This window comes from Zalophus californianus, chromosome 5 (genome assembly GCF_009762305.2).
Source record: "Zalophus californianus isolate mZalCal1 chromosome 5, mZalCal1.pri.v2, whole genome shotgun sequence".
NCBI classification, from domain to species: Eukaryota; Metazoa; Chordata; class Mammalia; order Carnivora; family Otariidae; genus Zalophus; species Zalophus californianus.
Genome location: NC_045599.1, coordinates 126,346,668 through 126,360,730, shown reverse-complemented (window position 1 = coordinate 126,360,730; position 14,063 = coordinate 126,346,668). Strand labels below are relative to the sequence as shown.

The 14,063-nt window shown below is 37.6% G+C and overlaps 1 protein-coding gene and 1 long non-coding RNA gene across 11 annotated transcripts in view; one reads left to right on the top strand and one right to left on the bottom strand.

The window, feature by feature from the left end:
* The window catches only part of SPEF2 (sperm flagellar 2), a 169,404-nt gene that overhangs the window by 50,356 nt on the left and 104,985 nt on the right, over positions 1 to 14,063 (top strand). For all 10 annotated transcript variants that reach the window (XR_003522086.2, XR_003522084.2, XR_003522088.2 and 7 more), the window contains exon 10: positions 13,648 to 13,867. Coding sequence is in view for 5 of the 10 variants with exons in the window: in XM_027605658.1 (XP_027461459.1) it covers positions 13,648 to 13,867 (220 nt within the window). In the remaining 5 variants the exon portion in view is untranslated. The remainder of the gene's footprint in view (positions 1 to 13,647; positions 13,868 to 14,063) is intronic.
* On the bottom strand, positions 7,305 to 7,927 carry LOC113929078. The gene is made up of 3 exons (XR_003522089.1): positions 7,819 to 7,927; positions 7,482 to 7,549; positions 7,305 to 7,347 (listed from the first exon to the last, which is right to left on the bottom strand). It is a non-coding gene; the product is annotated as an uncharacterized LOC113929078 (long non-coding RNA).

Sequence of the window (14,063 nt, the reverse complement as noted above, 5' to 3'; positions counted from 1 at the left end):
TCTGGAAAATTTACCTGAGGCGCAAGACCACAGAAATTATTATAGAAGTGATCTTGAGAGAGACTACCACCTACCTGATGAAGAGAACATGGTTTGAGCAACTAAGGAATGAAATTTACTGTTTTTTATAAGGACAGCCACCACCACCAGAATTGTTTGGCAGCCCTGGCATAGGGAGGGCTCTGATATAAAGTACAGTATCATGCTATCCCAAGGGCATTTGGGGGCAGGAGAAATGCAAGCCTTAGAGTCTCAATTTGTTCTAACTCCAGGCAATTGTGCTTTGAAAAACACTGGGCTAGACACAGCTGCTGTAATTCCCAGTGTGCCATGTTTAATGCCTTAGAAGGGCCTTGGTGACTTTCCAGAGCAGAGAATGGAGCCAGGAGTAGGAACCTGCCATTTTGGGGTAAATCAGCTACTCTTCCATTGATCCTCTCAGTGAGTCACTGTGGATATGTCTGAAATCAGAATGCTAAGTAAGTAAGAAGCCCCTGCCTATTGTTTGCATCCAATTTGTCATTGAATTTCAACAGCACTGAAATGTAAGTTTTTAGGACAGAGGAGCTCTCAGAATGACTTAGTCTCAGTTACCCCTACTAATCAAACCTACAAGACAAAGTATCAGCCCCATGATTCTGGCTGCCTAATACGTAAGTAATCAGTTGCTCAAAAGTTTTAGGAAAGGAAGCCTGCCACTGCTTACAAGTGCTCAGCGTTCTGAACCTCCGGATTTGTTACCAGCCAGAGTGATTGGATTGCCGAATGAGGTGCCAGGCTCCCGCAAGTGTGGGCCTATAAGCTTTGACAGTGAGCAGCACCGCATGCTAGGTAATTGACAATGACCACCTTGAATTCCCCTTTAAAAATAAGTACAAGGTAGATGGACTCTGTTACCCTAGGTCTTCTTTTGTGCAAAGCTAGAATTAAACACATCTGTGTTCATAGTAATAGATCAGGGCAGATTGGAGAAGCCTACTGCTGGGACAGAAATGATCAGATTTCTGAGTAAAAGCCATTATTTGATTAAGACCAGTTCTTCATATTTGCTGATGAATCGGAGTTAACCATGAGACTGACTGATAGACAGGCATTGATGACTCAGTTCTGCTCTGGCCAGAACAGTCTTCAGCTCAGCATGGCAGGGGAAGTAGAGTTAACCTCTTCCTTTCCCTCATTGCCATGAGCCACACTTGTACTTCCTGGTGGTAGATAATGGTGTACCCCAGTCTGAGCACTCTAGCCCAGAAGGGTCTGGAGGCATACCTTCTCTGGAGGTGCATCTCCCTGGCCAATGTCAGCGTGAGGTGTGCATCCCCACTTCCCTGACTTCTCTGGAATCTGAAGGCCAGACTTTTTGGCCAGAAGGTATGGTCAGGAAGCTGATAATACTCAGACCTGACTGGAGGTCAGATGACTCAGAAGAGCTGCCAAGCTCACTCAGCAGGGCCAGTTCATCTTTTCATCTTGTTCTGAGACCTTTGATCTGGGCCCCTGCACAGAGCCCATTCCATAACAGCTCCTGGACAAGAAGTCAGAATTCAGTTGCACATCAGCCTGCTGCTGTGTCTTCTCTTCCTCCTTGTCAAAAGCAGTATAAGGCACTATCAATCCTTTCCATTGGACCCTGGCTATCAAAGGAGTACCGTACAGCAAGAAACCCTCTAGGGCTGCCAGGTTACATGAGCCAGACTCTCCATCAGACAAGACATCCAACTATCCCTTCTGTTTCTCCTGAGAATTCTGGCTGGTTGTCAGGAATTTTTAAATCTTAATTACAGATTTTGGCAATTCCTCCAGATTCCCTCAGGATTTTAATGTGGTTGGAGGATAGAAAGCTTAGGAAGGGGAGAAAAAGAACACAGCCTCTGAAAGCTACCAAGTTTTGCCTTAGTTCTTCCCTGTGGAGTATGGCTTTTTTCTGAGTGCCAGATTTCCCGAGCACTGTACCTGGAGTATGGCCACTTGACTTTCCATGTTGTCACAGTTATAAATGTGCTTCTATAATATTGGATTCTCTCTGGTAGGAGACAGGACAGAACCAGACTAGAGGTCAGCCAGGAGAGCTGGGGCCAGGGGTTGAACTCTTGGCGCTAGAACCAAGATGGTCAGGATAATTTACCTGAAGTAGCTGAAAACAGGAAGAGGCAGAGGTGAGCTCAAGCCCAGGCCTTTGAATACTCCAATGATCAAAGCTGAGATTGGGTGAGAACCAGACCATAAAATGAAAACAAAGGCGGCAGGCTGGAAGTGAGGCAGAACTGGAACAGAACAGGACTCACATTAAGGGCCTGGAAACAAAGTAAGGAAGCCCTAGGCAGTTGCCACAAGTAGAGCTGGAATGCCTGCAGCTTGTTTTTTATTATCTGCCAGTCTAGGGTACACGGTTGGGTCAACCTAGTTTAGCAGACCCAAGATAAATGGCCAGTTAGGAATATGAAATTAACCATGTCACAAACAGCTTGCCATAGAGCAGCTCTTACTACCCATTCACACAGGCTGCTCTTATCTACTCCAGGACCCTGAGAAATCTCTGGTGGAGCTTCTTACAAAATCCCAAAGTTCTAAGTTATTTAAATTTACTGCATTTTCACTGGGATGCTGTGTGCTGCCAAAAAAAAAAAAAAAAAGATACCTTGATTTAATGGAGAAGCTCCCTCAAAATCATACTGCCAGCCATGACTTCTAGAAATGCTTGCAGGATTAGCTCATTTCATACATGATGTGTGGGTTCTTGTTAACTTCTGTAAGGATGACATTTTCTGATCTTGTTCCTAGACTTTGGGTTGGGTTGTGTCTAAGTCCTCTTTGTATTTAATCAAAATTACTAAAACGTAATATCCATGTATTCACTCATTTATTCAGTTCACATATAGCCTATACCACTGATTGCTTGATTGATTCATTAATTCAGTCAATAAATATTGACTATCTACTATATGCCAGAACGGTTCTAAGTACTGGAGATATGAAGTTGATTAAGATAGAGAGCCTTTCCTCCTGGTGCTCACAGTTTAGTGGAGATGAGAAAAAAAATTCCAGAGCGTGATGGTCCCATGGATAAGCACGGGAGGTTATGGGAACCCTGGAAGGGGTGATTTTCAGCTGAGTTGTAAAGTATGAGCAAAATCGTATTTCAGGTATCACAGACTGCATCACTTCCTCACTTCTTGCAGAGTGGTGTGCAAGAGAAAGTCAGCCATAGGAGATGAAAGGTTAAGGCAGCTCGAATGTCAGTATGATGGAGTTGTGGTGCATCGGCTGTACTCTGAAAGGAGCATAGCCTCCTTTTGTGGAGTTACCACCTGTGGTGTTTCTCAAAGACAGTTTATTAGAAGCTTCCATCTTAAATCCTTTGGCTACACTGTACCAAGACAATCTGTCTGTTGGTTTTATTATATAGGTTAAAAGATTGCTTTTCAGAAAAACCCAAGCAGGTGTCAAAAACACTTTGTGTTGTGTTCCCTAAGAAGCTCTCTTTTTTTTTTAAATTTTATTTTATTATGTTATGTTAATCACCATACATTACATCATTAGTTTTTGATGCAGTGTTCCATGATTCATTGTTTGCGTATAACACCCAGTGCTCCATTCAATACGTGCCCTCTTTAATACCCATCACCAGGCTAACCCCTCTCCCCACCCCCTCCCTTCTAGAACCCTCAGTTTGTTTCTCAGAGTCCATAGTCTCTCATGGTTTGTCTCCCCCTCTGATGTCTCTCCCTTCATTTTTCCCTTCCTATTATCTTCTTTTTTTTTTTTTTTTTTTTTACATATAATGTATTACTTGTTTCAGAGGTACAGGTCTGTGATTCATCAATCTTACACAATTCACAGTGCTCACCATAGCGCATACCCTCCCCACTGTCTATCACCCAGCCACCCCATCCCTCCCACCCCCCACCACTCCAGCAACCCTCAGTGTGTTTCCTGAGATTAAGAATTCCTCATATCAGTGATATCATATGATACATGTCTTTCTCTGACTGACTTATTTCGCTTAGCATAATACCCTCTAGTTCCATCCATGTTGTTGCAAATGGCAAGATTTTGTTTTATTTTGATGGTTGCATAATATTCCATTGTATATATATACCACATCTTCTTTATCCATTCATCTGTTGATGGACATCTTGGCTCTTTCCATAGTTTTGCTACTGTAGACATTGCTGCTATAAATATTGAGGTGCATATACCCCTTCGGATCACTACATTTGTATCTTTGGGGTAAATACCCAGTAGTGCAGTTGCTGGGTTGTAGGGCAGCTCTATTTTCAACTTTTTGAGGAACCTCCATACTGTTTTCCAGAGTGACTGCACCAGCTTGCATTCCCACCACCAGTGTAGGAGGGTTCCCCTTTCTCCACATCCTCGCCAACATCTGTCATTTCCTGACTTGTTAATTTTAGCCATTCTGACTGGTGTGAGGTGGTATCTCATTGAGGTTTTGATTTGGATTTCCCTGATGCCGGGTGATATTGAGCACTTTTTCATGTGTCTGTTGGCCATTTGGATGTCTTCTTTGGAAAAATGCCTGTTCATGTCTTCTGCCCATTTCTTGATTGGATTATTTGTTCTTTGGGTGTTGAGTTTGATAAACTCATCAATTTGATAAACAAATCTTTATAGATTTTGGATACTAGCCCTTTATCTGATATGTCAACTGCAAATATCTTCTCCCATTCTGTAGGTTGTCTTTTGGTTTTGTTGACTGTTTCCTTTGCTGTGCAAAAGTTTTTATCTTGATGAAGTCCCAGTAGTTCATTTTTGCCCTTGCTTCCCTTTCCTTTGGCGACGTTTCTAGGAAGAAGTTGCTGCGGCTGAGGTCGAAGAGGTTGCTGCCTGTGTTCTCCTCTAGGATTTTGATGGACTCCTGTCTCACGTTTAGGTCTTTCAACCATTTGGAGTCTATTCTTGTGTGTGGTGTAAGGAAATGGTCCGGTTTCTTTCTTCTGCATGTGGCTGTCCAATTTTCCCAACACCATTTGTTGAAGAGACTGTCTTTTTTCCATTGGACATTCTTTCCTGCTATGTCAAAGATGAGTTGACCATAGAGTTGAGGGTCCATTTCTGGGCTCTCTATTCTGTTCCACTGATCTATGTGTCTGTTTTTGGGCCAGTACCATACTGTCTTGATGATGACAGCTTTGTAATAGAGCTGGAAGTCCGGAATTGTGATACCGCCAGCTCTGCTTTTCTTTTTCAACATTCCTCTGGCTATTCAGGGTCTCTTCTGGTTCCATACAAATTTTAGGATAATTTGTTCCATTTCTTTGAAAAAAGTGGATGATATTTTGATGGGGATTGCATTGAATGTGTAGATTGCTCTAGGAAGCATTGACATCTTCACAATGTTTGTTCTTCCAATCCATGAGCATGGAACGTTTTTCCATTTCTTTGTGTCTTCCTCAATTTCTTTCATGAGTATTTTATAGTTTTCTGAGTACAGATTCTCAGCCTCTTTGGTTAGATTTATTCCTAGGTATCTTATGGTTTTGGGTGCAATTGTAAATGGGATCGACTCCTTAATTTCTCTTTCTTCTGTCTTGTTGTTGGTGTATATGAATGCCACTGATTTCTGTGCATTGATTTTATATCTGCCACTTTACTGAATTCCTGTACGAGTTCTGGCAGTTTTGGGGTGGAGTCTTTTGGGTTTTCCACATAAAGTATCATATCATATGCAAAGAGTGGGAGTTTGACTTCTTCTTTGCCAATTCGGACGCCTTTGATTTCTTCTTGTTGTCTGATTGCTGTGGCTAGGACTTTTAGTACTATGTTGAATAGCAGTGGTGATAGCGGACATCCCTGAAGTGTTCCTGACCTTAGGGGGAAAGCTCTCAGTTTTTCCCTATTGAGAATGCTATTCACTGTGGGTTTTTCATAGATGACTTTTATGATATTGAGGTATGTACCCTCTATCTCTACACTCTGAAGAGTTTTGATCAAGAAAGGTTGCTGTACTTTGTCAAATGCTAAGAAGCTCTTTCTATCTCTTAAGAGAAAAGGCATTTGTCTTTGTTTGTTTGTTTTTGTTTTTTTTGAAGGCATCTGTAATTGAATTATAAGACATGTAAAGCCTACCAAACTGGGAATATATGGGGCACTTCAGGCCATGCAGATGTTGGTAAGTTCTAACAATCTATGAGATCAAACACTGGATTGTGTGTGCTTTCAGACTAGTACCACCATTCTACAAAAGCCACATTTGGATGTCCCTACTAAATATCACTGGCATAATACAGTGTTTGCTTATTGGTTGGATGTTGTGTTAGATAGAGGCACTCATATTTTATGGACTGATGAATATCTCCCAAGACCCAGATTCTGGTTATCCAAGTTGATCAAAGTAAACCATTCCTGCCTCTTCTTTAAAAGAGTAGATGAGGAAGCTCTCCTCCTCACTTGGATCCTTCAAAGTGGCAAGAAATAAGAATGAGGTACATCTGCTTGAGTCCAAGGGTAATCATGTACACAGACTAAACAATTTTTTGAGAAAACTATGCAGCTCCACCAGCAGCAGCATCGAACCCCTTGGACAATGTGACAATCAGGGAGGGAATCTAATGAATTGAACACATGGGTGATCTCACACTTGCCCCTGAAGTGTGCACATCAGCCTACATTCAAGCATACTGTTCCCAAGCAGATGCTGTCTGTAAATGCTCATGTTGCTTTAGCCATGGTTAATAACGGGGGGATGAAGGATAATGACACATCAAAGCTTAGGAAACAAAAAGGATATGACAGACTGGAAGTAACCAGAATCAGAAGTCTAGGTAACCATGAGGTACCTACAATATGATATAGAGAACCATGTGAGTGGTGATCCGGGCTGGATATCAGTGTGTTACATCCATGTAATTTGTGAAGATAGGAAGAATAGGTGGATCCTATGGTCCCAGGAATTCAGAATTCAGTTTCCAAAAAGGTCAATGTAAATCAATCAATGAAAACAGTGCTGGTAAATAGGATTGACTTTCAACCAAGGGCAGGGGCTGTTTACACTGTTGTAATTTCATGGTCCCTATGTGTTGGTAGACAAGAATTCACAGGGAGAGGTGGACCCCTAGGTGTTGGTGGATCTTGAGTCTTGTATCTTCTCAAGTATGCATATTGATGGTATTTATGCAGAGACAATAAAAATATTAATATTAAGATAAAGACATCTTAATAATTATCATATATAGGGGCACCTGGGTGGCTCAGTCTGTTAAGCGGCTGCCTTCGGCTCGGGTCATGATCCTGGGGTCCTGGGATCGAGCCCCATGTCCGGGTCCCTGCTCGGCGGAGAGCCTGCTTCTCCCTCTCCCTCTGCCTACCACTCTGCCTGCTTGTGCTCTCACTCTATTAAAAAAAATAATAATAATTATTATTATTATATATGACAGTTTTCATTAATTAAGTGCTAGTATCATGGAGCACATCTACACAGAAGAAGTATCTCATTAAAGCAATTGTTTGAACCAGGTGATACTTACCTAGTATTGCCTACGCTAAGGCATCAGAGTCTTGAAACTACTAGTCAGATATCTATTTATAACAATACCTGAAGGAGTAAAAATGATACATTTTATTACCTGATTTTTCTCTAATAAAATTTCATTATATAATTAACATAATTATATATAACAAACCATGTAAAATAGGGATCTGATAAAAAAAATCTAGTTCCTCTTCACTAATGAATCTCTTTAGCTTATTGTAGTTAAGCTAGCAACCTTCATTCTGGTCTGACTTTCCCTTTTTCCAGCTCTTCTGACCTCCTTTTCACTCATCATGTTCTTATTCCAACCTGAGATGATTACTTTGACTTACCTTATCGTGGTCTTTACTAGAAACTTTACCAACTGTATTTTTAAGATGATTCTGCCAAATGTGTTCCACCAAATCCTTGATCCCCTTATCTCCACAGGTTAACCTAACCTAAGCATTCAAAGAAAATGTTCTCTGCATGGCCAACATTCTATCCCATTGTGTTTGGCCACATTCTACCACTAATTCAGTGATGGAACAGGGCTTTATTCTGATCCCTTTGAGAAGAAACATGCCTTTCAGATTGGGGTGCAAGCTGAATGTGGTTTCTCCTGTTGGCAACCCTCCTGTGTGACACTATTACGTGCCTCCAACAGTAGCCTGAGAACTTCTTAGTTAAGCCTTTAAAGTGCACAGTCACATAGGCTCCTCACACAAGCCTTTCATTCAATCTTTACAGCAGCCCTGTGAGATAGATATTATTATCACACAAAGATGAGGGAATTGACAAGAGTACAAAACAAGTAAGTAGCAGAACTATTCTGGGAATCCAGGTCATCTGATTTCAGTCCCAGAATGGTTCCTTTAGAACAGATTAAATGACTACACTGCACAAAATCATTAGAACATTGAAAACTTTCCACTTAAAATTGGCCTTGGACTTAAAGCCTTTTTAATTTTTTTTTTATTATTTTTTTGGTGCCTTCTTTGTTTTTTCTTTTTTTTTTTTTTATTATGGTCAGTTAGCCAGCATATAGTACATCATAAGTTTTTGATGCAGTGTTAAAACCTTTTTTTAAAATAACATAATTTCTCTGGTTTGTTTTTTAATTTGATTCATTTCTGATTGGCCACATTACATAAATCACTTGTCTAATTTAGAAGTATAAATGATTCCAGTGAATGAAAGCAGAAGCAAACAATAAATTCTAATTCAATCAATGATTATGGAAAGCAATTTAGTATTTAGCTAATTTTGAACAATGCCTATAATTATTATGCACAGAATTGTTAGAAAAACCAAAGACATTAAACTAAAACAAAATGAATTTTACAAAGAAAAGATAGTTTGAATAGAAGTAATAATCAGATACAATTATATTTATATAGTAATAAATTAAAGGAAAACCTATTATGAATACTTTGGAGGATTTTTGTTTATTTGTTTCAAAAAGCATTTCTTTACCTCAGAATGTTGTCATATCAGAAAATCTGTCACCAAACCAGGCAAGTCTTCTATAGCACTTATCAAATCTGTCAGTTTATATTCTGAGCAAACATTTTTTGTCAGATAATTGATAGATATTGAAAGAATACTGATAAAAAGAAATGCAACAACATAGGCATATATTTATTAATATATGACAGAGCATATATAAAAACACATATACATTTATATATGACCTAGCATATATGAATATTTATGCTGTGCCACATAGAATATATATTAATATAAGTATACAAATATAAAGATTTATATCCTCATGTGCAGTCAGAACAGACATTACTTTCCTTCTCAAAAAAATTAAAAAAGAAAAGGAAGTAAGGCAATTCAGATTAGCAGAAGTTGAAATTGGCCCGTGTTTTGTGAAGAAATACAATGAACTTTGTCTTTTGTTTTTGTTCTCTCTTTGGTTTTCATGAGAGCCTGTGTTGTTGAGGAAGCTCATTTTCTCCCCCAGTGGATATTGCTCATGTTTTTCTGTCCCAATTATTTGGACTAAGAAGACTAAGTTAAGGTGGTTGGGGGCAAGTTGACTGGGGGCAAGTGATAAAATAAAAAAAAAAAGTGCTAATAAAACGGATCATAAGAACTGGGGAAGACTTAAACATGATTTTTTAAAAAGCTGACATATCTTGAATTCATAATGTTCTGGACCACTGAAACAACATATCAGAGTGTTTTGAAGTTTGAATAGTTAGATAAATAGGTTGCATGTACTAATTCCAAATAATCTTTTTTTTTTAATTTAAATTCATTTAGCCAACATCTAGTATATCATTAATTTCGGATGTAGAGTTCAGTATAATTCCAAATAATCTTAAAATAGATCATAAATGACATATATTGCTAGTCTTTGTAGATTGTGGATGGAATATTTATATAATGAAATTGTTCCCTACTTGTGTTACTGAATTTGTTTATATGCACCAAAGATAATTTTTTAAGATCTTTAAGTGACTTCAGAAAAATACTATCTTACTTAAGTTTCCAGAGATTTGTATATAAATTAAACCCTCATCTTATCTGTTTTTATGTCTTTGTTTTTATTATTTTTTTATTATTATTACAGTGATATTATAGCAACTTTGAACACTTTAGAAAATACAATAAAGCAATGTGTTACTCTCCCACCAGTATTGAATGAGAAGTATGAGTAATTTTTTTGTGTTACGCAAAATATGATGCATCATTGTTTTATTTGGATATCTCTATTTCTGTGAACTTGAACATTGCTTCAAAAACTCATTGACCATTTTATTCTATTTTGGGTACTGACTGTTCATATTCTTTGTGCCTTTTTTTTCTGTTGGGATATTTTTCTTTTTTATCTGATTACTTAGAGCTTTTTGTAAACTAAGATCTTAACCCTTTTTCAAACATATATATGTTCACAGACACTTTCCTTTTGTTCTTTATTTTTAAGTTGTGTGTAGGTATGTTTATGTGGGGGGGGATGTGTAGAACATTTTATTTTTATATAATTATATTTATCAGCCTCTTCTTTTATGGTTTTCATGCTTAAAAAGACCATCCTGGAACATATAAATGTTCGTCCAGATTTTGGTGCCTTCATGATTTCTTGGTTCCAGAATCTATTTTCATGAAAACTATAAGGCTATCCAAGTTAAGTTTTTTCAAATATGTGGCCATAAGTTATTCCAGTACCAGTTATGAAATAATCCCCTTCTCTGCTACTGTGAAATATAAACCTTATTATGTCCTAAATTCCTACTGTACTTAGATCTGTTTATAGAATTTATATTTTTGTGCATTGACTCAACTTCTTTCTTTCTGAAACTCATGTTTTCATTACTGTATCTTTTTTTTAAGTTAAATTCCATTAGCCAACACATAGTACATCATTAGTTTCAGATGCAGAGTTCAGTAATTCATCAGTTGCATATAACACCCAGTGCTCATCACATCACGTGCCCTCCTTAATGCCTGTCACCCAGTGACCCCCCAGCCACCTCCCTTCTCACAACCCTCAGTTTGCTTCCTGTAGTTGTAATCTCTCATGGTTTGCTCCCTTTCTGGTTTCTTCCCATTCAATTTTCCCTCCCTTCCCCTGTGATCCTCTGCACTATTTCTTATATTCCACATATTAGTGAAACCATGTGATAATTATCTTTCTCTGATTGACTTATTTCATTTAGCATAATACACTCCAGTTCCATCCATGTCGTTGCAAATGGCAAAATTTCATTTTTTGATGGCTGAGTAATATTCCATTATATATATATTCCGTATATATATTGTATATGACTGATAATGTCATTTTCAAATATCTCCTCCTCTACTCTATGGTCAACTAATCTTCGACAAAGCAGGAAAGAATATCCAGTGGAAAAAAGACAGTCTCTTCAACAAATGGTGTTGGGAAAATTGGACAGCCACATGCAGAAGAATGAAACTGGACCACTTTCTTACACCATACACAAAAATAAACTCAAAATGGATGAAAGACCTAAATATGAGACAGAAATCCATCAAAATCCTGGAGGAGAACATAGACAGCAACCTCTTCGACCTCAGTCTCAGCAACTTCTTGCTAGATAAGTTTCCAAAGGCAAGGGAAACAAAAGCAAAAATGAACTATTGGGACTTCATCAAGATAAAAAGCTTTTGCACAGCAAAGGAAACAATTGACAAAACCAAAAGACAACCGACAGAATGGGAGAAGATATTTGCAGTTGACATATCAGATAAAGGGCTAGTATCCAAAATCTATGAAGAACTTACCAAACTCAACACCCAAAAACCAAATAATCCAATCAAGAAATGGGCAGAAGACATGAACAGACATTTTTCCAAAGAAGACATACAAATGGCCAACAGACACATGAAAAAATGCTCTACATCACTTGGCATCAGGGAAATACAAATCAAAACCACAATGAGATACCACCTCACACCAGTCAGAATGGCTAAAATTAACAAGTCAGGAAACAACAAATGTTGGCAAGGATACAGAGAAAGGGGAACCCTCTTACACATTGGTGGGAATGCAAGCTGGTGCAGCCACTCTGGAAAACAGTATGGAGGTTCCTCAAGAAGTTAAAAGTGGAACTACCCTACAACCCAGCAATTGCACTACTAGCTATTTACCCAAAGAATACAAATATAGTGATCCAAAGGGGCACCTGCACCCTAATGTTTATAGCAGCAATGTCTACAATAGCCAAACTATGGAAAAAGCCCAGATGTTCATCCACAGATGAATGGATAAAGAAGATGTGGTACATATATACAAGGGAACATTACTCAGCCATCAAAACATGAACTCTTGCCATTTGCAACAACATGGATGAAACTAGAGGGTATTATGCTAAGTGAAATAAGTCAATCAGAGAAAGACAATTATCATATGATTTCACTCATATGTGGAAATTAAGAAACAAAACAGAGGATCCTACGGGAAGGGAGGGAAAAAAAAGAAGATGGGTCAGAGAAGGAGACAAACCATGAGAGACTCTTAACTATAGGAAACAAACTGAGGGTTGTGGGAGAGGTGGTGGGTGGGGGGTAACTGGGTGATGGGCATTAAGGAGGGCATGTGGGATGTGATGAGCATTGGGTGTTATATGCAACAGATGAATTACTGAACTCTACCTCTGAAACTAATGATGCACTATCTGTTAATTAACTGAATTTAAATATAATAAAATTTAAAAAAATTTTTTTAAGTGTCCTTAAAATCTCCTGTTTCTTTCATAGTATGTTACAAAATTGATACTTGCTATTCTTCACCTTTGTTCAGAACTAGTAGCAATTTCTGTATCATGATTGGTCTGGACAAGTTCTAGAAATATTATCAATAAAAGGTAACTCAATAGTTTTGCTCTCTACACATTTCCATTTTTATGAGTTCCTTCCTCATTTATTTATTTAAAATTATTTTTTCCTATTTTAATGCTTAGTTTGTTGCCCTTCTTTTTTATTTTAGATCAGGCATTTTATGGGACTATGAATTTTCCTCTGAGTACAGTTGGATCCCATCCCATATTTTTAATCTATTGTTTTAATGTTCTTTTTGTACATTTATATTTTTAACTTCTTCTTTAATCCAAGAATTACTTTACAAGAATGCTTATAATTTTTAAGTATTTATATTTCTCATGTCTTTTTTAAAATTGAGTTCTAGATTATTACAGAGAATGTGGTCTGTAGTTTGTTTGTAAACCTGTAATTATTTGATCATTTCAGCAAGAAACCTGAAGGAACTGAGAGTCAAACATAATAGATTTAGAGGGCATCATATCAGGCATGAATGTTCTCTTTTATCTTTCTTACATTAAAATATCTTAAAATAAGCTTAGTGTTTGCATAGGATAGCAGATAAACTATTATTCTCTTTGATCTGTTTACTGAGGGTAACTTCAATTTAAGTGTCTTTATGCTCATCCTGAGTTACAATATGTCTCAACTCAATATGCCTACTTTCATAAATTGTTAAGGATTTTTACTTTTCCATAGGAAGCTCATTTTTTCTGCTCTCTAATATGAACATATTATTTATGTTATTACTCATTTATGTAACATAATTATTTAAAGTATTACTTTTGTTTGCTATAATTTGAGTTTATTTTCAATATTAAAAAATTTTATATGCCTAAATTCCACTTTTAAGAATATTCTGTTTTGTTTATTTCATTGTTATTTTGCAGAACATGGTTGGAGAGTGGGCCTTACCAGAAGAAATGGTAGAAAATTTACCACCCCCCAACAATAACATCTTGGGTCATGTGATTCACCGATTAATTGAAAAATCTCATCCTCCTCAAGTCAAATCAACAGTACCAGAATTACCTTCATTTGCTATTAAATGGTGCTTACTGGGGAAAACATTTAGTGGAAAAACCATTGCTCTAAAGGCTCTACAAAAAGGTAGAATTTCTTCTTTGTTTTTTCACTTACTGGATTCTATTTACATTGACTGTAGCTGCAAATGACTATGTCTGTAGACAACATACATAAGAATCTACGGATATATTGGGAAACTCTGTCATCAAAAATTTTGTAATACAGTGATCATATAATTACTTGTCCAAGACAGACACTTTTAGGATTTTAGAGTCATAAA